Below are 25,235 nucleotides of genomic sequence, written 5' to 3'. Positions count from 1 at the left end.
AACGTTGTTTTTTTGTTTATTATGAAATATATTGTAACAAAGGGGAAATCTGCGGAAGATTTATGGCCCGATGGGGGAAGCAGAGGAAGTTATTTTTGAAGAATATAATGCACCAAATGGAGGACCCTAAATATTCCAAGTCGCCTCAAAACGACTGAAGAAATCCTAAAAAATTTTTCTGGGGTTTTAAATTCTCTGTCGAGAGACAAACTCGCTTTAAAAGACTTTTTTAATTTTAAAAAAGTCGATTCACCATCTTTCGAATAGTAATGACATCCCAAATTTAGCCGTCCTCACTCGTTAGATGGAAAATGATATGTTCTCTATCCTTAAAAACTTATGCACGTGTATGAAATGAGGGTAACAGTTCTTACGCCACCAGCCGCTTACGCCAACGGCCGTTTACGCCATTTGGTTTTGAATCTACCTCAGCGGAATTGCGTATTTCAAAATGAAATTCACCAAAAGAAATTTGTGTTAGAAACGAAGTGATGTATATTTTTGGAGCCAGAGATTAAACAAAAACACTTTGTAGTCAAATATCGCAGCTATCAGCTATATACTACAGGCACTGTGTGCTAAACAGTATACGCAAGTGTTTTAAGAACGTACTTTTTAAGAGCAAATAAATGAGTTAAGTCAACATTAGGCCACAATATTGTGCGCCAATTCTACTTACTTATTTCGAATATAAATTAGCGAAATTTTAACTTGAGACAAAGTAGTTTTCGTGCCTTCAATCCGACAACAACTGCATATATTTGGTTAAATGAGGTTCTTATCAGCGGCTTTTTTCTTATTCGGCTTGATAGCTACCAGCAATGGTAAGTTGAGATTTAATAATATACGAGTCTTTAGAAACATCTAAAAATGTGAGCTTTATGTTTATAATCTTTAGGCCATCGTTCGAGACACTCCAGATCATTTGGAATTAATTTGAACAACCGCCCAAAACCAGACAGACCAAGTGTACCTTCATATGGATCTGCATATTCACTATTGCCAAGTCCTCCGAAAGTACTTGATCAACTCCCTGTAAAACCCAGTGACTATTCCGATATAATTAGTATTCCTGTGGAGGAAAGTAACCCACCAGTAAACCAACCAAGTCTGCCGACAGCATCTAGAGAACCGTCTCCATGGAATTTTGATTATCCACGCAGACAGGGCGGTAATTTATATGGTGGACCATGGTATTGGCAAGGTTATCCTTATTCATGGAATAGAGGTGGTAGTGGACAATCGCAATATCCAACCGGAGGAAGTGGACGTTCTCCATGCGATAAACATCGTTCTTCTAAAAATGCTAAAAAAACACCATGGGGCAAACATCACAAATCTAAGAGTGATAAGCGGACACCATGTGATAAACATCACTCGTCAAAGAAAAGAAAACCATCGCCATGTGACAAACAAACTCGACCACCAAAACATGACAGGCATCCACCTTGTCATAAATGTAAACCAACCAAGCGTCCTTACCCTAGTAAACCAGTAACACAAACAACCACTGTTGCACCAGAAGCAACCACGCAACAATCTACACCACCTCAAAAAAGCACTGCAGTGCCCGTAGTATCCACAAAAGCTCCAGTGGAGTCAACAACTCAACCAAAAGTCGAAACCAGCACACCAGAAATAAGCACAACTGAAGTGCCAGTAGAAACAACAGAAGCTTCGGTAGAGTCGACTACTCAACCTGAGGTCGAAACTAGTACAGCAGAACAGCCCAACACAAGCACTGAAGTGCCAGTAGAAACAACAGAAGCTTCGATAGAGACGACTGCTCAACCCGAGGTCGAAACTAGTACACCAGAACAGCCCAACACAAGCACTGAAGTGCCAGTAGAAACAACAGAAGCTTCGGTAGAGACGACTGCTCAACCTGAGGTCGAAACTAGCACACCAGAACAGCCCAACACAAGCACTGAAGTGCCAGTAGAAACAACAGAAGCTTCGGTAGAGTCAACTACTCAACCTGAGGTCGAAACTAGCACATCAGAACAGCCCAACACAAGCACTGAAGTGCCAGTAGAAACAACAGAAGCTTCGGTAGAGACGACTGTTCAACCTGAGGTCGAAACTAGTACATCAGAACAGCCCAACACAAGCACTGAAGTGCCAGTAGAATCAACAGAAGCTTCGGTAGAGACGACTGCTCAACCCGAGGTCGAAACTAGTACACCAGAACAGCCCAACACAAGCACTGAAGTGCCAGTAGAAACAACAGAAGCTTCGGTGGAGTCGAGTACTCAACCTGAGGTCGAAACTAGCACACCAGAACAGCCCAACACAAGCACTGAAGTGCCAGTGGAAACAACAGAAGCTTTGGTGGAATCGAGTACTCAACCTGAGGTCGAAACTAGTACACCAGAAGATCCTAAAGCAAGCACTGAAGTATCAGCGGAAGAAGCAGAATTACAGAAAGAGAGCACGACTCTATCTGCAGTAAACACTACCAAGGCTGACATACCCGATGCAGAAGAATCTAGTGCGAGTACTCCTGAATCTGGAAGTCTAATCGTAAGCACTACACAGTCTGAGGATAATACTTCGGCGCAAGTTACAGATTCAGTAGAGTTAACCACCCCTCAATCCGTAAACATTTCAACTAACTCAACAGTAATTCCTCCACAACATGATGAGCCCGAAGTAAGTACTGTAGCAACTGAGCAACCAAGTGAGAGCTCCTCTCAGGCTGAATCTGAAGTAACTACTGTAGCAACTGAGGAACCAAGTGAAAGTTCCACTCCGGCTGAATCTGAAGTAACTGAGGAACCAAGTGAAAGCTCCACTCAGGCTGGATCTGAAGTAAGTACTGTAGCAACTGAGGAACCAAGTGAAAGCTCCACTCAGGCTGAATCTGAAGTAACTACTGTAGCAACTGAGGAACCAAGTGAAAGCTCCACTCAGACTGAATCTGAAGTATCCACTGTAACAACTGAGAAACCAAGTGAGAGCTCCTCTCAGGCTGAACCTGAAGTAACCACTGTAGCAACTGAGGAACCAAGTGAAAGCTCCACTCAGGCTGAATCTGATGTAACTACTGTAGCAACTGATGAACCAAGTGAAAGCTCCACTCAGCCTGAACCTGAGGTAACCACTGTAGCAACGGAGCAACCAAGTGAAAGCTCCTCTCAGGCTGAACTTGAAGTAAGCACTGTAGCAACTGAGGAACCAAGTGAAAGCTCTACTCAGCCTGAATCTGAAGTTACTACTCTAGCAACTGAGGAACCAAGTGAAAGCTCCACTGAGGCTGAATCTGAAGTATCCACTGTAGCAACTGAGCAACCAAGTGAGAGCTCCTCTCAGGCTGAACCTGAAGTAACCACTGTAGCAACTGAGGAACCAAGTGAAAGCTCCACTCAGCCTGAACCTGAAGTAAGTACTGTAGCAACTGAGGAACCAAGTGAAAGCTCCACTCAGCCTGAACCTGAAGTATCCACTGTAACAACTGAGCAACCAAGTGAGAGCTCCTCTCAAGCTGAACCTGAAGTAACTACTGTACCAACTGAGGAACCAAGTGAAAGCTCCACTCAGGCTGAATCTGAAGTAACTACTGTAGCAACTGAGGAACCAAGTAAAAGCTCCACTCAGGCTGAATCTGAAGTAACTACTGCAGCAACTGAGGAACCAAGTGAAAACTCCACTCAGGCTGAATCTGAAGTAACTACTGCAGCAACTGAGGAACCAAGTGAAAGCTCCACTCAGCCTGAACCTGTAGTAACTACTGTAGCAACTGAGGAACCAAGTGAAAGCTCCACTCAGGCTGAATCTGAAGTAACTACTGTAGCAACTGAGGAACCAAGTGAAAGCTCCACTCAGCCTGAATCTGAAGTATCCACTGTAGCAACTGAGGAACCAAGTGAAAGCTCCACTCAGCCTGAACCTGAAGTAAGTACTGTAGCAACTGAGGAACCAAGTGAAAGCTCCACTCAGGCTGAATCTGAAGTAACTACTGTAGCAACTGAGGAACCAAGTAAAAGCTCCACTCAGGCTGAATCTCAAGTAACTACTGTAGCAACTGAGGAACCAAGTGAAAGCTCCACTCAGCCTGAACCTGAAGTATCCACTGTAACAACTGAGAAACCAAGTGAGAGCTCCACTCAGCCTGAACCTGAAGTAAGTACTGTAGCAACTGAGGAACCAAGTGAAAGCTCCACTCAGGCTGAATCTGAAGTAACTACTGTAGCAACTGAGGAACCAAGTGAAGGCTCCACTCAGCCTAAACCTGAAGTAAGTACTGTAGCAACTGAGGAACCAAGTGAAAGCTCCACTCAGGCTGAACCTGAAGTAACTACTGTAGTAACTGAGCAACCAAGTGAAAGCTCCACTCAGCCTGAACCTGAGGTAACCACTGTAGCAACTGAGCAACCAAGCACTCCACAACCTGAAGAACCAGTTACAAGCACGACCGTACGGGATTTAAGTACAGAAACTAGTTCCGTAGCAGTACCCACTACAGTTAAACCTTGTGATCCAAAACCAGGATGCAAATGCGGTTGTTGTCAACGAGTGAAGACGCTGGCTTTGTTGATATATTCATCTGTAGAGAGCGGTAATGCCATTGGCAGTAAGCAACCGGATTGCTCACAAGGCTGCGCCGATAAAGCGCCTCTTGATTTATTCTCTCAACTTATTGCCAAGCTCAGATAAAATCAGAGCTTATAATAAGATGCAACTTTTATGAAATTTTGAAAAGTAAAAGTAAATATATATACAAGTATGCACATGTAAATTATTATATATTCTGTTAAGATATTATTTATAAATCTCTAGATTTGTATATATATTAAGATCAGGTGTTGGAGGCTAATTAGTTTACATTTTATTTAACCATCGACAAAATCATTTTGTGGTTATATTTCACTAGATACGATAAAAAAAACGATTTAAGGATCAATAAATTGAAATTTTTTTCCATGTACAAGTTGATTTTTTTAAATAGTTCGGACCGCTTCTACCGATGACAGAGGTGGGAATATCAGCGATATCAGATGTAGTCATTGTTAAATTAATGAATTCAATTTGCTGTTGTTTTAAGGTTGCAGGTCCCTGGTTCTCACTTCATTCAACATTCAGAGGAATTATTTAATATTAGAGTTAGTCACGTTTGCAGATTTGAGATGCTTAATCACGTTTTACAACGGACATCTTGTGATATTGTATAGGTTATGTTGCGTCATAGGGTTGACCCTAATCAAAGGATTTCACTTTTGCAATGTTTGTCCTTTGCTTTACTCAGGAATCTAATAGTGGAGCACTATATCCTCTTAGATCGATGAAGCGTTCTGAACTTATCAAAAATTTCTTCATTCGGTTAATATAAATCATAGCTGGAGTCACCGAAGTTGAGTTCATCGACTGGGAAATAGAGAAGAAAGTTCCAACGCGCTTTTCTCCAAATAGCTTCGGCAAAGTACATCCCACAAAGTATTTAGTGCATTTTTTGGAACAGTGTCCAGTCAGAGCACCTACAATTGCAGTAAGATTGACTTTGCTAAGAGCAAGTAGTTTCGAGGATCTCCAACGGTGCACTGTGGTCCAGAAGGATTTCGCAGCTGCACAAGTTCTGGTTTTTGAGCGTTTGCCGAGCTTAGTAGAGATCCACAAGATCCGCTAAAACCCAAGACGACATCGGAAAACCGACTCGTTTCCAATCGGTTGAAGTTGTGTAAGGGTGCCTTTTCTAGCTAGCTGATCGGCTTTTCAGTTTCCAGCGATTCCGCTGGGCCCGAGCTCTCATATAAATCTATTGCTAACTCCTTGACTAATTTTGAGCGCACAGCCAGCGACTTCAAAGCAAGTATAGTCGATCGGCTATCGAATTGAATGCACACCTCTTTGAAGGAACTTCAGAGCAGTACTGAACACTCCTAACTTGATGGCACTCCTTGACTACTTTTGAGCGTACAGCCAGCGACCTCAAAGCCAATATAGCCGATAGCTCCTACTCTCCCTTGAGAGAAAACTTACTGCGCCCCTTTTACAACAATTTCTTCGCCCACAGCACACAAATTTGTCGTAGGTGTGTAAGTCGAGAAGAAACCGCCAAGTAGAAAGTCTTACGATACAGTGATCTCGGTAGTTTGTAAGGAAAGAATTGCAAATTTCGGTGTGTCAATGTGCGGTGCTCTCATATATCGAGCTTTCTTAAGTCTAATATCAGCCTTTGTCGCAAAGCACTTGGTAACTATGTATATCTCTATTTTTGGTACATCATAAATGCCGATGAGAGCCGCGCTTTGAACACGCTCCAACTGCTTACCCAGTGCGGTTTTAGTTGCGCCCCCAATCAAACAACAGTGAGATAAAACATTGTTGGATTAACTACAGTTTCACCACCTTTGTTGAAATGTCACACATCTTCGCAATTGCAATTCCTCGTATAACGGTCGATGCCTTCCTTACCTTCTCCTCAATCTTTTGGCTTCCTATCAAGGATAAACCCCAAGTACTTCACTTTGTCCACCAGTTGAGGAATAGAGGCTACCAACGAGAGGAGAGTAACTTCAGGTGTTTTGTGCCTCCTAGTTAAACAAACTTGTTCAGTTTTATTTGGATTTATGGCTGATCCATTTCTATATGCTCACTTGGTTAACATATTTAGGTACCCTCAAGTGAGATCGACAACGGTGTTTAGGCAATTCATGGTGGAAAAGCAGTTGGGCCAATTGTTTTGCAAATGGCTTCGCCACTTCTTCTGAGATTAGATTGATAAAAAGAATACTAGCGAGGTCTTCACCCTCGAGTTCGAATTTTAACTTTATGTATTTTATTTTTATTCTAAAACTTATAGTGTTCTTTCGTACATCAATTATTTACAGGATTTAGGAAAAAATATTATACTTTCCTATTTAAATTCTAGAAGTGGAAGTTCAAACTTGTGTTCTTTTCAAAATTAAATTACATTTCTCCCTCTCACATCCGTTACTATATACTATATGACGCACATTATGTCAGGTGATAGAGCTTCGTATCGCCGACAATATCCACGTCGCTGCCGTCATCATCCTCCTCCTCGTCATCATCCACATCCGAGTAATCGTCCGTGGAGTAATCATGTTGCAGAAAGCCCATTGCATTCTCCAACTGACCACCTGAAATATTGCGCAACATTTGTAAATGTTGCTGATGCGACGCAACATTGTGACCGCCATGCAACAGTTGGGAATGCGTGCCGCCACCACCCAGCGAGTCGCTGCCATTATTACAAGTATTAGTGTTGCCACGTAATTGCAAGTGTGTTGGAAGTGTCTGCGCGTGTGGGTGTATACTTTGTTGTGAATGCGTTGCGTGTTGCTGTTGTTGTTGCTGTTCGCGCGCATAAGCCTGCGCGGCAAATGCCTTTTCAACGCCATTTATATTGTCCGTGCCATTATTACTGTTACTCGAGCTCTGTTGCATGTGGTTGTTGTTGTTATTGTTGTTGGTGTGGCTACTGGCATTTGTTAGCGTCGCATTATTGCTGCTCTTTGCACTGTGACTGCTGCTGCTGCCGCTGCCGTCCGAACGTGAAAAGTCAACGGGTTCTGCGAATGGAATGCCAAACAAAAGATAAAGAAACAATTTTAACATTATTGTTGCAGTTGTAGAGAAAGTTTTTCATTGTACTTCCTTGGAGTTTTCGTAAATGAAATTATGTGAAATATTGTCAATTTAATTGGCTGCAGCAGTGCAACGTTGTTGGACAAGAAAAGTTTTGTTGAGTTTCCAAAGTACCAAGACAATATTCTCAAACTTTTGTGGTAATTTTTTTCTCTTTTTCTACATTGGAAAGGCAAGTGTAAGAACTTGAAGTTTCTTCGTTTGACCGCTATGAACGTGCTGCCATACCGTTCAACCATATTCGATTAAATTATGAAATTGTTTTTGGAAATTTGAGAAGCTTTTAAGACGTTTTGAATAGGAGATGGTGTCAAATTAGTACTAAACGACATATGGTTCGTAAATACTGCGTTTCAAAATTTTATTATATTTAAGAAAACGAAAAAGGGCAAGATTGAAATATATAAGGTCCCTATTTAAACACCCACTCGTCTCATATCAGTTGTTAATATTAGGTGTAGTAAGAAAAAAATTCCAAAATTTCAAATAAATATCTTTAATACTCTGTACACTAGAGGCCCGCTAATCCGGACATGGCCTAATCCGGATTCCACTGTGGATTCCTTGTAATCCGGACAGACATTCTCTATCCGTATTCTCTAATCCGGATCACATGTTTATTATTCACTACATTCGCTTTTATGCTTTATTGGTTTAAGTTTTTTTTGTTTTTTTTTGGAACAAGTGTATTATTTGTTATAATAAACAAACAGAAATTTATAAATATTTTTTCCTAATACATAGTTCTGATATGTCTTTGGTAATCCGGATTACCTTATATTCCGGATAGGGGTCGGTTTTAAATGATCCGGATTAGCGGGCCTCAACTGTATCTCTCAATGTGTGAGTGCGTTCGGATTGCGCTATATGGCGTTGGAAAACAACACTCGTTATGTTTTTACATGAGTAAGGGAAACCTTTTCCACTTTAGTCGGGTTCGAGATCAACCACAACCGGAGCCCGGCCGCAGTGCGACTCCACACTGAATTGAATTTTCAATTCTAACTGCTTTTAAGTTTAAACCAGAACCACCACGAATCTCCCCAAAGTGCCAAACTTAATGATTGGAACGAACTCCAAGGGCTAACTGCTCCCCGTGGTACAAAATTTAAGTCTCCGGTCAGAATTTGTAGCTTCTGCTACTACCAGTTGAGCAGCCATCAAACTTAATGACTGGTGACATTTGTCGCTTGAACTTCAAATGTCTTTTCATTAGAACGAATCTTATTTAAAGTCTATAATATCAGTTCAAGCTATTTCTGACAAGATAATGCTGAAATTTCGAGGCCAATAAAATAACAGACATAGTCTTACGACAAGCATACCTTACCGCAGGTAAACTCTACCCCTGCCCGCAAGGGTAATGACCTTAGAAAAATAGGATTTTCTAATAAAATATTTTCTCAGACATTAGTGTGATTGCTTGACTCTGAATTGTTTGAGAACGCGTCAAAGATGAACACCAACAAAGAGCAAATACACCGTAGTTTACAGTTTTTTTCGATAAAGTCGAAAGTCGATAAAGTCGGCTTGCCGAAAATGCGAATAGTGTTTGTGGTTCTGATACTGTGAGAGCCAATCAAGCGCAAATTTGGTTCCGTCAATTCAATTCTGGTAATTTCAACGAAAGATGCAAAACGCTCTTGAAAACTAATTGTCGATAAAAAAAATGTAAATCTTCGAACCTAACCGTCATGTGAGCACTATTCCCATTGCCCGGAACCTAAACATTTCACAGAAACCCGTTTGGAACCAATAAAACAAGGCTGAATACAAAAATACCTCGATATGTGGGTGTCACATGAGTTCACGTAGGAAAACATTATGGACCATATGTAAGTCACTGAATCGCAATAAAATTAACATATCAAAGGTCAGCAATTGGACCGTCTGAAGCAGCAACTTCCCAGAAGCAGTCAGCTTTGGCCAATAGGAAATAAGATTGTGTTCTATCAGAACAACACAAGATGACGTCAGCAGTGGTTCGATAGAACTCTATGAGATTTATAACCATTTAAACTTTGGATCTCTTCCTTATAAAATACGGATGATGAAATGGTCGACAATTTACTACAATGCCACAAAAAAGATGATTTCAACATACGATCACATTTAATATGGCGTCCTGAATTTGAAGTGTTTTAGCGATTTAAAGCTCACCCGAATAACTGGCCAGTTCAAAGAGCAACCAGTATATATTCAAAGGATCTAGCCATGTGTAGAAATTCACGCAAGTGAGGCAAGTTCTCTGAGCGCCATTCACTTGGGAGTAGCCAAAAACGATTCTTTTATATATGTATGTATCTTCTGGGTAGACGAAAAATACCACTCAGGGTTGTGCGCTGGGTTTGGGACCCGCCACGTAAAAAACACTCCCAATGAAAAGAAGAAAGCAGCCTCTGATGAGCGACATACTTTGGAACGAACAGGGCTGCCTTTATGTCGCTATGTCTGAACTTGGTATCTTCGCAAAACCAATACGATAGTGTAAACCCACGTTGAGCAATACCAAAAGCTCCGACAGGATTGGGAAGAACCTCTCCGAGCCGTTCGATGCCAATTGAGGTTTCAGACGAGGCGACGCCGTATAGAGCGAATTCTTCAACCTACTGCTGGAGAAAATAATTCGAGCTGCAGATCTGAGTAGTGAGGCTACAATCTTCTACAAGAGTGCACAATTGCTGGCGTACGCCGATGACATCGATATATCGTTGGTCATAACAGCCTCGCCGAAGTAAATGGGTCTGGTAGTGAATCTGGGCAAGGCGAAATATCTCCAGACATATAGACATAGTTCAGCGAATTAAGAGATGGGTACGCTGGCTGCGTTAAGTCGTCCGAATGGATCAAACACTACTGCTCTGAAGGTATTCGACGCAGTGTCCGCCCGGGGAAGCAGAAGAGAAAAAACTTCACTCCGTCGAAAAAACCAGGTGGAGAAGGACCTGGCTACAATTGGCGCCAAACAGTGAAAAGGACGACTGCGCCCTCTCGTAAATTCGGCTATAACCGCGTAAAGTCTTCGCCAATAAAAAAGAAGAAGATAAATTTTATTACTTTCAGATTTTGAAGGCAAAGTAACAACAAATATGTAAAAAAGGGAAGAAAATATTGAAGAGTCTACATTAACGCCCTTCAAGCAGAAGTGGAATATGAGAAAACGGTGGCGGGCATGTCACTTCTCTTGACGAACTACTGTCAAAATACTGAAAGTTAAAAGCAGCTATTATTATGGTCCAATCCAAAATCTATCCCCGGGAAGTCGTAACCACTTGGGAACATTTCAAATTGCTTGAGTTCTTTAAAGGATTATTGGCGTTTTAATCCGAACTTGTGATACCGACTGTCCGGCGATCTTCAACCAAAGCGTGCTATATCGTTCGATTTTTCGAATTTTTGAGATCGGAAGAAGAGAAACTTTTAATAAACACCATAATTGTTACGATAAGGCAAAATGTTAAAATTTTGAATCTCATATTCCCGAAGACAAAAGTTCAAAATTCAGTCCTTAATTAAAGTCCTTAATAACTTTGACAGACGGCAGCGTTAATCCGGATTAACTACACACTTAATCAGATCCAAATTTGTAGGTGACAAACGGCAGCTATGCGAGTTTGAAACTTTCGTAAACGTCATTTTTATAATATTATTAATGAAAATGGATAGAAGATAAACATTGCGGTTGTTAGCTGACCTATTTTTACAAAAACATTTTTTATTACAAAAACATATCAATACGTTGTTTTTAAAACTGCATCATAACATCACATCATGAAGATTTGAAAAACAACTGTCAATGTTTTCTATTTTTTATTTAGAGTAGATTAAAATTGGCAATTTTTGACAATGTTGCCAACGAAAATGCAGCTAACTCTCCAAAACTTTGAGGATTAAATGGGAGTCTGCAACAGAGCTATCTTCACTAATTCCGTAATTAATCCGGATTAATGCAGTTAACGCTGCCGTCCGTCAGTGCTGTAGGTACATATAAGGGGATAGACTACTAGATCTACTTGTGTATGAAACGCTTTTAACAATACTGGGTTTCTATCTATACCCAACAAAAGTTTATTAAAGTACTCACCATTAGTATTGTCTCGCCGTCTCAGCTGTTTCTTATGCTTCATGCGCCGATTCTGAAACCATGTCTTCACTTGTGTCTCACTTAGACCCAAAGCGGTTGCCAACTCCACACGTTCCGGCGTCGAAAGATATCTTTGAGCTTCGAAACGCTTCTCCAGCCCTGATAATTGTGGATCGCTGAAGACCGTGCGCGCTTTGCGGCGACGACAGTGACGCAACGCGTTCACCCCCATACCTAAGCCTAAAGCCAGTTCAGGCACACAACCGGCGCCGCCAAAGAGGTGTCCACCACCGAAAAGACTTGCTGGAAAAATGAAGGCATATAAATAGCGACAACAACTTAAACATTTTCCGATATACATATTGATAAATAGGGGTGCATGTGTTTATTTTTTTGTATTTAAGTTGCATAATTGAATTTCGTTCGGTCAAACACCCGAAAAAGTTTGGTGTCTCTAATTTGTGTAGAGATTTTTCAAACTGACAGCTACTATTTATTTGCATGCGGTGTTAATTATATTATTGGCATGTGTGTTTTGCATGCAAACTTACCCTGCGAAAGAAAATAAGGGTCCACTGATTTGTAGGCACCCGACGATGGTGACAAGTAGCCGAGCGTCATCTGTAAGAAACCATGGTCACTGTATGCCGCACTTGGGTACAGCACCGAAGCTGGATGTGGATGTTGTGGCGGTGGCGGCGGTAGTGATGGAGGTGGTGGTGGCGGTGCTGCAGACACTTGTTGTGCTGCTTGCGGTAAATAGTTGCTTGTCGGTGGACTAATTTGATGTGTTGGTACCGGTGCTATTGTGTTGTTGGTGTTGCTGTTGTTGTTGCCTTGATTTCCATGCGTTGCATTGGTTAATATGGTTGGCGATGGCAGTGAAGCGGACGAAGAGGATGATATAGAAGACGGTGCGGTCAAAGCTCCGGACAAATTAGCACGTTCGCCCTGTTTGAAGCTGTAACGAGGGAAGTGAGAGAAACAAAATTTGAGCTGCTATTGTGGCATTATTAATTTTTAATTATTTATTTATTAAATGAATGTATGTGCATGGTTGGTTGACAATAAAGTTCGCGAATTAAGTTTTGTGAAGATAATTTCTCAAACAAAAAAGTTTCCGATATAAGAACTTGATTTGATAGTTTTTTGGAAAAATTCGAAGAGAAGTGATGAAAAAAACAGGATAGAACCAAAACAGAATATTTATCCATTGCTCTAAGCGCGAAAAATACAGTCCTTGGTTCACTCAGAAGACGCTAAAGCATAGTGGCGAAAATATTATGGTCTGGCATAGTGTAGGTCCGGTCGTAAGAATCAACAGAAAAATGGACAATTTTGAGTCCTTACTTTTTTTTAATGAACCACATGGAACAATGTGCTTTCGACTTCATGCCAAATGGAAATTTATGAAATACACGTTTCTGTCTTTTGGATTGGCCAGTCCAAAGCCCAATATCTCCTGTCATCAAACAAACAGTCGTTGCAAAAATATGGAAAATCTCTCGTCTGACGTTCGCTCTCAGTTTTGTATAACGGCTGTTGATGCCAGTCATAAAAGGCAAGACGAAATATCTCCGGTCAAAAACAGTTGTAGATAATTTCCGTCAATCTTTGTAAGAAACACCACCAACAATGTCAGCCTGGAAATCCAACGCAGGATAACTCTTGCCAACAGGTGCTACTTCGGGCTGAGTAGGCAATTGAGAAGCAAAACCCTCTCTCCACGAACAAAAACAAAACTCTATAAGTCACTCATTATTCCCGTTCTGCTATATGGTGCAGAGGCCTGGACCACTGATGAGTCGACGTTGCGAGTTTTCGAGAGAAAAGTTCTGCGAAAGATTTATGGTCTGTTGCGCGTTGGCCACGGCGAAAATCGCATTCGATGGAACGATGAGCTATGTGAGATATATGACGACATTGACATATTTAGTTCAGCGAATTAAAAGACAGGTACGCTGGCTAGGACATGTTGTCCGAATGGACGAAAACACTCCAGCTCTGAAAGTATCCGACGCAGTACCCGCCGGGGGAAGCAGAGGAAGAGGAAGACCACCATTCCGTTGGAGAGTGGAGAGGTACCTGGCTTCGCTTGGAATATCCAATTGGCGCCACGTAGCGAAAAGAAAAAACAACTGGCGCGCTGTTGTTAACTCGGCTATAATCGCGTAAGCGGTGTCTACGCCAGTAAAGAAGAAGAAGATATAATAATGTGGTCCGGTCTAAAGAATATGTTCGGAGTTTACAGCGAAGAAAAAGATATGTTAAAATATAAAAAAAAGGTTTTCATACAAGAACTTGCTTTTGATCGTTCGGTTTATATGGTAGTTATGTATATACTATAGTGCTCCGATATCGGAGGAAATGGATGAATCGACTATGGTCGTCACGTTTATAGGGTCTCCAAAGCTTTCTTCTGGGTACTAAACTCTTCAAATCAAAGCAGATAAGTTCGAAATTCTCAACTAGTTTATAAAAAAGAATTTGTTAACTTAATATTCTTCGTGGATTTCGAAGATTCCTCGGAAATGGGAAAAAAAGTAAGATAGGGATTTTTTCTTTATATGTGACCTGGTCTACGAAAAGGGGGCTAACGTGCGAAAACTAGTTTTCTGAGAAAAGCTGTTAAAAATAATCGTCAGTTTCTCGTTATCTCATTAATTGTTCTCCTTTTTTTGACACCTAAGCCCGATTTTCGTAGACCAGGTCACATATGTCTCTTCTTCTTCTTCTTTTTAGAATCTAACATCACATAATTTATTTCGACTTCGGTGCTTCAACTGTATTCAACTGCTTTTTCTTAGCGTTTCCATCTAAATCTTCACACTTTTTTTTACTTCGCTTATCTTTCCGATTATGACTATTATTTAAGTATCGAATTTGCCAAGTTCTTTTTGCAAAAAACTCTTTGGACCCATAGCTACTTGTTACAAACGAACAAGGACTTTGTGCCGTTCGGGACATTGGTTACTTAGTACTAACGAACTACCCAGACTCTGTGTCTTAGAAACATAAGTTTCACAGCTTGGCTTCACTTTTTATCCACATTTATGGACTAGAACTAAGAATTTAGTAATATTTGTGCAGCTTTTTGATGGATACATACCACAATTATTTCTTTCGGCGTCGATTTGATGTCTAACAGTTACTTGTGTGCGGTCGAGCTTGCCACTGACCACTTCAAAAAATAAATTCTTTTCACGCCGCTAGTAAAATCTAAATTTTTCACTCCCTGTCGCGGACTATTACAAAATAACCTACTTCTACGGATATACATAACTACAAATTTGGAAACAAACAAGATTTAAATCCAACATGCTCTCGGCTTTGGATGTATGCTATATTAGCATACCGTCTTTTATTTATCCTAACACATTTTTCTAAGAATTTAGACTTACATTTTCCCTATTATTCTATAGCTTTTTGTTTAATAAATACTTCTTCCCTAGGTGAGGTTAGGTTAGTCTGGTAGGTCAATGAGCCACGCATAGAGCAGTTTTGGTCCTTTGCGATACCAGTTGGAGTTCAGTTATTAGGCCCATGCCGAATAGATATCCTTTAGAATGAATACGCTTGAATTTTAACAGATTCTGTGGCCTCACTATCGATCCCTCTTCAGTGTATCACACCCTGGCGACCACAGATGTTCCTTTGTGAATTTATGTTGAGGTTTACCACTGTTTGCGCAAGCTTTACATATTGGAGTTTATGAACTAGCTCAACTACTTCGCATAGGCTCGGATTCTGCTCAATTATGTCCATTTACCAGATATAAATCTGAAAATTTTGTTTTTGATGCGGAATTTTCTTCGACCAATTAGCGATCGGACAGAAAAGTGGTGCCACAAAAAAAATGAATGAAATCAAAGTATTATATTTTCTCTGAGTCTTTGAATACCAAATATGTATTGCAATAACTCAAGGTCTGTTGCTTTCTATGTTTTTTATAAGTTATAAAATCTATTGTTCAGGTCTATGAAGTTTTTTGGAGTGAAAAATTACGTTTGGTCTTCCTTAGAAAATATTTTTTTAAGGTTTTCATGCAGATTTTGATCACAAACTGACTTTATTTCATCTGATGGTTGAATTGATCAGAATAGAATTTTATTGAGGTTTGCACTGCGATCTAAGATCTATTGTGCCCTATCCTCTGTCGCATCTACTCGCAAAGGACATGTTGGTAACAACCTCTTTAAATTTTTTCTATGCTTATCAAGCTAAATCTAGAGTCACAACCCTAATTTGAAATACCGTTGGCGTAATATATAACATGGAAGAGAATACAATACTCCGTCGGCATTTGCGCAAAGGTCCTTCACTGCACTGTCTCTACAGGATATTATCGAGACTATCAATACAACTTTCTTAATTTAACGATCTAATTGAGCAGAGGCTCCTCGGAGATTCCGATTACCGAGAAATAATTGCAAAGAAATGTGAGCTCAAAGGTGGAACACCCAACTCATTCTCTCGACAGACTCCTAAGATTATTTCCAAATCGAAGAACTGGTAATTTAAACCGTTTGAAATGATCGGTAAGGCAACCAAAGAATTCTCAAACGGCTTTTCAGAGACGCTATCAAAGTTTTGAAGGATTAATTTTTTTTCTCGCGAACGGAATTGAAATAGAACCGAGAAATAATTCAGCAGAGTTCTGAGTGGCACACAAACCTCATTTTCCTAATAGGTTCCTATGATTATTTCGAACTTGGAGAGAAGCCCCTTTGTTGGGAAATTGAGGCATTTAAAAAGATCGGCAATGCAACTTATTCGAAAACTTAAAAAAACACTTCAGGGAGACTCCAAATTTATGATAACGCAATTTCTGAAAGGTGACGTCTACGATTCTATAATACAACTCAACCCTGTAAAGCTTGTAAAATTAAAGCAAACCAAATTTGTAAAAGGTCCGACGGCAAATTGAAATATTCTAATGTTGCTTGCACTGAAAGTTTACCGTTGTTGCGTCACCAGTCGTGTATATTCCTCGTTGTCATCCAATGCATGTATGGGGGAATGTTTTTGATGGTGTTGCTGTTGTTGCGACGACTGTTGCTGCCGCAATTTGTCACTATCACAATTACTTTTGGCACATTTTCCAATTGCCGTTTTCACTTTACTGTTGCTGTTGTGGTTATTAATATTGTTGTTGTGATTATTACTAGTATTATTATTGTTGTTTAAATTTTGACACAAAATATGTTCGATGGAGAAAGGTGTCTTTGCGGTGACAATTGTAGCGGATTGCTGCTTATTGCCAGCGCCGCCGACGGTACTATGACTAACGGTACCCGCACTATTGGCGGCGGACACAAGCGCATGCGACGGCGAAGCTGTCACGCGCTCACTAACTTGTATGGACATTTTTTGGAATTTCTTTTATAGTAAGTTTTTAATAATTCTATAATTTTTAATAATTGTTAACTTTTTGATATTTTATAATGCGCGTTTGTAGTAGCAACACTGTTAAACTTCAGAAATCCACTTTCGACAGGTTGACAGTCGCGCGTACCGCATTCGTCGACAGTTGAGCGCGTTTTGTCCGTTCAATCACCGCACAACAACCGTAAATCACTCTAATCTACGACATTGACTTGCATTATGGTGTTGCCGTTGCAGCCATTGCACCCACCACCAGCAAGCATCCGTGCAGCATTAAGAGTCGTATGTATCGGAAACAACCCTTCCCCGACGTCTTGATTTATGCGCTTATGTGCTTTTACGAGTAAATCACCATGCAAATTGCTGTCTCCAAGGCACAACTCAAACTCTACATAGCCACCTTAGTCCACTAGCGGTTGTTAGTAGCATCATGCATAACAACAATCACAGTAACAAACGTGAAACCACCCCACTTGCTGTGTGCGCTCTATCCGACTGCTTGAACACACCCACTCAGCACTACCAATGCGTCAACGCGCCAACGCTTCGGCCGTGTCAACATATATTCGTCCTTTATTTGGCATCCTTGTCGCACTGTGTCATGCCATTGCACTGCATTCGATTTTCTCGTTTAGTCACATTGCTATACCGCATTTTCCCCATTCAGTTTACAAGTAATTTTCTCAAATTAACAAGGAAATTTAGCCTTAACTGGGCTATTATTATTTTTTTCCACGTACATACATAGATTCATGTGTATACATATGTGAGAACTTATGAGATCTCTTCTGCGTTCTGACATTGTATGTATATTGGAATCAATTTGAGTAATAGGGCAACCCATATGAAGGAATCTGGCTCAAATACACGGTTTAAAATTATAAAATAATTCCTCAATTTACCGAGGATAGTTTCCAAAACTGAAATATTTTCTTCGAATAACTAAATTGAACTTATTGAGATCGGTTTGGTTAGGTCGTAGTGTTGATCCAAATTCGATAGATCTCACTTGGGTAAACCATAAACTCTTAAAAGTAAAATACGAGATCCTCTTAGATCGCCAAATGTTTTGAGCTTATCATGCCAGTAAAAATCAAACCCAGCGACGTTCCTGGATTCGCCAAAGGTGTGTCTACCAATATAATTCAATTTCAGTATAGGCGGCTACGGTGGCTAGGTCATGTTGTCCGGATGGATGAAAACACTCCAGCTCTGAAAGTATTCGACGCAGTACCCGCCGGGGGAAGCAGAGGAAGAGGAAGACCTCCACTCCGTTGGAAGGACCAAATAGAGAAGGACCTGGCTTCGCTTGAAATATCCAATTGGCACCACGTAGCGAAAAGAAGAAACGACTGGCGCGCTGTTGTTAACTCGGCTATAATCGCGTAAGCGGTGTCTACGCCAATTAAGAAGAAGAAGTATGGGCAATAGAAGAGAAAGTGGCGCCTTTCTGCGCACAGCTTTGGAAGAAACCGTTCAAGGAAATATTTAGTGACCCTATTGGACATTGTTCAGTCAGAATATCCACAATTACGACGACATTGACTTGTCTAAGTGTAAGTAGTTCCGAGAGCCAACTGTCCCAATTGAATATGTAACACAACGTAGGTGTTGTTTGCAAATAGCTAAACCAGTTTTTCTTTAATAATGACACTAAAAGTTCGTCCCGGACATATAACCCAAAAAATCCTTGTTCTTTGTTGAAAATCTATATTTCATTTCTGTGAATATCCTTGCCTTTTGCGGGTTGCCTTTAATCGGAGCTAAAGCTCTAATGAGCTTATTATATCCAGTGCTAAATTAAAACTGTCATTTCTACCAAGTGGGACTGGAATAAAACATTTTCTCGAAAAAAAAAACAAAAAATTGAGCTCACTCCTTAAAGTTCGACGTCATATATATGTATATATATAATATCTATATATGTGACCTGGTCTGCGAAAAGGGAGCTAACGTGCGAAAACTGGTTTTCTGGGAAACGCTGTTAAAAATAATCATCAGTTTCTCGTTATCTCATTAATTGTTCTCCTTTTTTTTGACACCTAAGCCCCCTTTCCGTAGACCAGGTCACATATATGTATATATGTATAAAATCTTGTATCTACTTGTTACTCCAAATGTCTCCTAATAAAACCTACATAATTGAATTGAGTGACATCTTCTTCTTGATTGGCGTAGACAACACTTACGCGGTTATAGCCGAGTATACGCAGTGCCCCGGTCGTATCTTATTTTCGCTGCTTGGCGCCACTTGAAGATTCCAAGTGTAGCCAGGTCCTTCTCCACTTCGTCTTTCCAACGGAGCGGAGGGCTTCCTCTTCCTTTTCTTCCCCCGGCGGGTACTGCGTCGAATACTCTCAGGGCTGGAGTGTTTTCGTCCATTCGAACAACATGATCTAGTCAGCGTAGCCCCTGTCTGGTAATTCGCTGCACTATGTCAATGCTGTCGCACATCTCTTACAGCTCATCGTTCCATCGAATGCGATATTCCCCTTTGCCAATACGCAAAGGACCATAAATCTTCAGCAGAGTCTTTCTTTCGAAAACTCGTAAAGTTTAATCATTAGATGTTGTCATCGTCTATGCCCCTGTATCATATAGCAGGACGGGAGTAATGAGTGACTTATAGAGTTTAATTTTTGTTTGTTGAGAAAGGACTTTATTTCTCAATTGCCTGTTGGAAAGAATTATTCTGCGTTGGATTTCGAGGCTGACATTGTTGTTGCTGTTAATACTGGTTCCAAGATAGCCGAAATCATTTACGACTTCGAAGTTATATCTGTCAGCAGTGACGTGGAAGCTAAGTCGGGAGTGCAACGTCTGTTTTTTGTTGACAGGAGATATTTCGTCTTGCCTTCGTTCATTACCAGACCCATTTGCTTTGCTTACTTATCCAGTCTGGAGAAAGCAGAATTCAATATCATCAGCATACGCCTTCTTATAGAAGATTGAGCATGTTCAATTAGAGCACCCTTTATAAATGATCAGCTTGGTGAATTGAGCCGATTTAGCCTGATCCGTCTGTATATACGCGAAATAGTCCACCAGTTTTTGAGATAACGACCTGAAATTTAGCACACATCCGTTTTTTACGAAAAAACTGCTCATTTGTGGGAACCAACTATATCGCACTAATATATGAGTACTTGTATTTGACCAGATATTTTTTTGCGAAATTGGGCACACGTTATTGTTGAAGACATCGATACAATGTTCGAACATATGGTTCAGTTTGGACCACTAGAGCATATACCTGCCATACAAATTGACCGATATCGTCTCGAAATTTGGCAAATATTATTGTTCAAGGCAATCTTCGAACATATTGTTCAGTTCGGGACCACTTAAGCTGCTATACGAACTGATAGTTCCAAATCAAGATATTTATTTTTTTTATCGAAATAGCCAAAGTTAACGTTTTTTTCTTGTTTTATATTGAACTTAGAATTACGGTTAAAAAATAATCGAATCTTTAACAAGTATTCTGTGTATATTTCCAGAATCCTGATTTGAGAGGTCATTATTATCTTCAAGACGGTTTTGAATGTTTTGAGTTCTTTCAGGCTCATTAAAAACAATCCTTTTCTCAACACACATTCCTAAGAGTGAAACCGCCGCGTCGACTTGTTTCCTGAAACTTCTACTCGATAGCTTAGCCTTCAGAATATGTCGACACACTCATAACTTTGGTAGAGCATCAGCTTTCCTATATGCTATGCGCCATCATATCATTGCTGCTCCGGCTTCTTTTTAACTGGGTGGTGATTTGGATAACGAACAATTTCATATACATACATACATGCATACCTTCGTACAATACCGTGGATACCGTTGATTAAGACAATCAGAATCAATATGTGCGTATTGATTGGCGTCCCAATGCGTTTCCACCTGCGTCTCAAAGCATTGTGCAAATATAATAGGCACACACATACATACATATGCAAGTGGAAATTCATATGCATGTGTGTGTATGTGTGGACATAGTTGCTGCGTCTTCTATCGTCATCATTAATTCACAATTATAAATTAATTACAATAATTGTGGCATTTAATGAATTTAATGTACGCATTGACAACGCAACAGAAACGTTAATTATGGTGAAATTGATGCAAAATCGCTGCCAGCTGCTAGCTGCTCGGTAGCTGTGCTGTGTTGGCGGCGTTGTCATGCCGAGCGCTCCAAGAGCTGCGCGGCACGACGCCATAGCGTCGTATTTTTGTGCGAACAACTTCAATCAATTGTGTACATAGCGGTTGGCGCACATGCGTTTATGTATATGTACATATGTGTGTGTGAATTTTTTCCGATAAATGAAAAACGCCAACTATTTTCGCAGTTTTTTCGCCGCTTTTTCCTACACACATACAAATTTACGTGATATTCCGTTTAATTACGCTTCGTTATGCATATCCTTGCGCCGTGTTTTTGCTGTTGTTGTGCCATAATTGCCACAGATTGTGCTTTAATTGCAAACTCTTTTTGTACACTACTTTTTTCTGGAATAACATTGTATGGATTTCATTATATTTGGTTTTTGTGCAAAGCAAAATGTTACAGTATGCTGTGGTCAAATATTAACTGTCATTTAAATGATTAAATGAGCAGAGAATTACGCTTTAAACTCGTATGTGGCGAGTAAGGAATTTACCAGTTAAATTGGGTGATTTAACTGGGTTAATTAAGCCAAAATCAGTGTGCTTTTCGTCTAAGGTGTTATAAACTATTATTTCTGAGTATAATATGTTCAAGAAGGCGTTCCGGAAAGTACTCAAAATAGTGATTTATATCGAAATAAAGAATAAATAATAAATAATAGAGAATAAAAAGTTAAAAAAAAAAATATAAAATGTGCACCAAATTTAACTCACAAACGAAAAGTGTTGAGCAAGTCTTCAATTTAGGTATATTTTAAAATAGAGTTGCCACCTTTACCAAAAAAAAACTTTTAAATTTTAAAATATTTGCTAAAGCAGTTTAAATACACTTCTCTAAAATGTCCTAAACATTTGTTTAAAAACATTTATATTTTGAAATAGTGTTGCCACTTTTCAAAAAAAATAAAATATTATCATCCTTTAAAAATATTCACTTAAGCGGCATTCGAAAATTATTGAAGCAGTCTTAAATTAAAATATTTTTTGAAAAAGAGTTGCCATCTATGTATATAAAAATAAAAATTTTGAATTATTATTTAGAAAATTGTTAAATGGTGGACAATACGCCTTGATGAAACTGCGCTCCACACAGCTGCTCGTTCTGAGTGCAGTACCTCGTGGATTATTTCTGGACTTGACTCACTCCATATACGGCAATTTTGCTACTTTACATTTCCTTTTAGATCAAATTCGGCCTCCTCACACATAAACAGGCAATTTATCAAGTTGTCTTCCTTGGAAATTTCAATAACTTTTTGGCAAAATTCCAGCCGAATAGACAAATATAGAGGGTTTAGCAGGCTTTTTATTTGAACTTTGTGCAGAAACAGCTTTAAGCCATCATAAATTATCTTATCGACGGTCATAAGTCTGCTAACCCCAAGTTTCGAGGATAAGTTGCGAGCCGAAAATCTTGGCTTTGTCGGTAATGACGATGCAACGATCGCGATTGTTTCTTGAACACGAACATACGGATCTCGATGATACGGTCTTCTTGCGATACTTCGCGATTCGGCAAACATGTTTACCAGCCACATAATGGTCCATCTACTAGGGTGCAGCAAAAATCCCGTCTGAATTCCCTTTGGGCGAAAACAACGGACTACAAAGCATGTTACCGCTGTGCTATCCAATCCTTTTCGATATCCCAAGCATAAATTTTTAAAAAGCTTCAATAATAACCTGAAAAATAAAAAAAGGAAAGTAAAGAAGGGCTAAGTTCGTTCGAAGATTTTATGCTCTCGCAATTTGAAAAGATTAAATATTGCAAAACTTCATACATACCTGATTTTCTACCTGATTTCATCTATGTTAGGCAAGAGAATACACTGTTATTAAAAAGAGATCATTTCTGAATTTTTATGAAATTTCTTACATATTGACACAGAGATGCGGTGTAAAGTCGCTCGGAAATTGGAAAATATTTACATACACTGTATATCACCTGCACAAAATAATAATTCCGTATCTCAATGCAGTACTTCTTCTTCTTCTTAATTGGCGTAGACACCGCTTACGCGATTATAGCCGAGTTAACAACAGCGCGCCAGTCGTTTCTTCTTTTCACTACGTGGCGCCAATTGAATATTCCAAGCGTAGCCAGGTCTTTCTCCACTTGGTCCTTCCAACGGAGTGGAGGTCTTTCCCTTCCTCTGCTTCCCCCGGCGGGTACTGCGTCGAATACTTTCAGAGCCGGATTGTTTTCGTCCATTTGGACAACATAACCTAGCCAGCGTAGCCGCTGCCTTTTAATTCGCTGTACTATGTCAATGTCGTCTCGTACAGCTCATCGTTCCATCAAATGCGATATTCGCCGAGGCCAATGCGCAAAGCACCATAAATCTTTCGCAGAACTTTTCTTTCGAAAACTCGCAACGTCGACTCATCAGTTGTTGTCATCGTCCAAAGCTTCTGCACCATATAGCAGGACGGGAATAATGAGTGACTTATAGAGTTTGGTTTTTGTTCGTCGAGAGAGGACTTTACTTCTCATTTGCCTACTCAGTCCGAAGTAGCACCTGAGTTGCAAGAGTTATCCTGCGTTGGATTTCCAGGCTGACATTGTTGGTGGTGTTTACACTGGTTCCCAAATATAGGAAACTATCTACAACTTCAAAGCAATGTAGTACTTAGTTGTGGCAATTTATGAGTTTTCGTTTAATAGCGCTTTGTGGGCGTGGCAATGGTCCCATTCCTTCCATCTGCCATACCAACCTCCCTTGAGTGCCAGGTAACTTATGCGTATGTAGCATGTTTCAGCATGATTTCTCAAGTTTTTAATCTGGATCGTTTAAATACATATGTATGTAACCTTATATCAGTATTGATTAATTTTAGGTGATACAATCAAACGTTTATTGAACAAAAGATGCTCAAAAATTATAATGAAAAATTACAATCTCCATATATCCATGTAAGAAAGAGTTTATTGCAATGTAAAGCCTCAACGTTATATGCAGATCAACCTTTCGAGGTTCCCTAGTTTTTTAAAGAAAATAACAGAAACTTAAAATTTAAGGGGAATGTTTATTATCACTCGATAGAACATTCTGTGGCATTTATTTTCTGAAAATTATCTTTTTCGAATGTTGCCGCGTTTCAGATGGCACATCCGTTGAGATTTTCGATGATTCATTCGTGCATTTCGACTCGTAACTGGCGTATGACACGCGTGATAGACTTTAGATTTCAGATATCCCCACAAGAAAAAGTCTAACGATGTGATATCACACGATCTCAGTAGCCAAACGGGTGGCCCAAAACGTGAAGTTATATGTTCACCGAAATGCCAGGTCCGGAATCTCTTCAGTTTGTTCTTCGTCCATAATGTGACAATTTTGCTTGTTTACATACCCACTGAGCCAAAAATCGGTCTCATCGCTGAACAAAATTAAGCTTGAAAACTTCGGATACTCTTGGAACTTTTCAAGAGCCCATAGAGCGAAGTCGATGTCGCATGGGAATTTCGAGCGGCTTTAGTTCTTGCACAAACCGAATTTTCTGCGCTTTCAATTTAAGATCTCGACGTAAAATGCGCCAAGTCGTTCCATAGTTCAGCTAGAGTTACTGCGAACGGCGCCAAAATGACTCTACACGGTCTTCGTGTACACACTCTCAGTTAAGGCTGCTTTATTTTCTTTTCGGGGTGCTGGACGTGGTCTATTCGGTCGAATATTATCCGATAATGCATGTTAGGTCTCATGATAGGTGATAATTATAATAATAATATTGCACTCAGTAGGCCGATTATGTTAACCATAAGTTGAGAGAATCACTGATACTGAACAAAAATAACATGACAGCTTGACAAGACTCACGCGTCATCTGTTAAAGAAAGATTATTAATAAAGTACCTCCACTTGGAGCACCAGTTATAATTAAAAGGTGACACTCGTTTTTATACTCTTGTAATCAGTTGCTACAGTTTTCTTCACCTAACGGTTGTACGTATTACTAAAATAAAACTAATCAAGATAGATATAGGGTGATATATATATAA

At 39.9% G+C, this 25,235-nt stretch overlaps 2 protein-coding genes across 2 annotated transcripts; one reads left to right on the top strand and one right to left on the bottom strand.

Moving 5' to 3' along the window:
- Nucleotides 1-769: 769 nt before the first annotated feature.
- On the top strand, nucleotides 770-4,519 carry LOC120768809 (mucin-17-like). Its single transcript, XM_040095561.1, has 3 exons — nucleotides 770-824; nucleotides 899-4,305; nucleotides 4,490-4,519. The coding sequence occupies exons 1-3, from the start codon at nucleotides 770-772 to the stop codon at nucleotides 4,517-4,519; spliced, it is 3,492 nt and encodes a 1,163-aa protein (XP_039951495.1).
- A 2,281-nt stretch (nucleotides 4,520-6,800) lies between these two features.
- On the bottom strand, nucleotides 6,801-17,186 carry LOC120768371 (brain-specific homeobox protein). The gene is made up of 4 exons (XM_040095037.1): nucleotides 16,653-17,186; nucleotides 12,244-12,653; nucleotides 11,693-11,995; nucleotides 6,801-7,532 (listed from the first exon to the last, which is right to left on the bottom strand). The coding sequence occupies exons 1-4, from the start codon at nucleotides 17,057-17,059 to the stop codon at nucleotides 6,955-6,957; spliced, it is 1,698 nt and encodes a 565-aa protein (XP_039950971.1). The 5' UTR covers nucleotides 17,060-17,186; the 3' UTR covers nucleotides 6,801-6,954.
- Between the last annotated feature and the right edge of the window lie 8,049 nt (nucleotides 17,187-25,235).

Source organism: Bactrocera tryoni, chromosome 2 (genome assembly GCF_016617805.1).
Source record: "Bactrocera tryoni isolate S06 chromosome 2, CSIRO_BtryS06_freeze2, whole genome shotgun sequence".
Taxonomy (NCBI): Eukaryota; Metazoa; Arthropoda; class Insecta; order Diptera; family Tephritidae; genus Bactrocera; species Bactrocera tryoni.
Note: the sequence above shows the minus strand (reverse complement) of the source record. Positions and strands in the feature narration are given on the sequence as shown.

Coding starts and splice junctions, on each gene's coding strand:
- LOC120768371 (XM_040095037.1), bottom strand. CDS start 17,059: ATGTCCATACAAGTTAGTGAGCGCGTGACAGCTTCGCCGTCGCATGCG. Junction 12,654..16,652: donor CGACTGGTGACGCAACAACG/GTAAACTTTCAG, acceptor CCCTCGTTACAG/CTTCAAACAGGGCGAACGTG. Junction 11,996..12,243: donor CCCTTATTTTCTTTCGCAGG/GTAAGTTTGCAT, acceptor TCATTTTTCCAG/CAAGTCTTTTCGGTGGTGGA.
- LOC120768809 (XM_040095561.1), top strand. CDS start 770: ATGAGGTTCTTATCAGCGGCTTTTTTCTTATTCGGCTTGATAGCTACC. Junction 825..898: donor CTTGATAGCTACCAGCAATG/GTAAGTTGAGAT, acceptor TATAATCTTTAG/GCCATCGTTCGAGACACTCC. Junction 4,306..4,489: donor AACCTGAAGTAACTACTGTA/GTAACTGAGCAA, acceptor ATCCAAAACCAG/GATGCAAATGCGGTTGTTGT.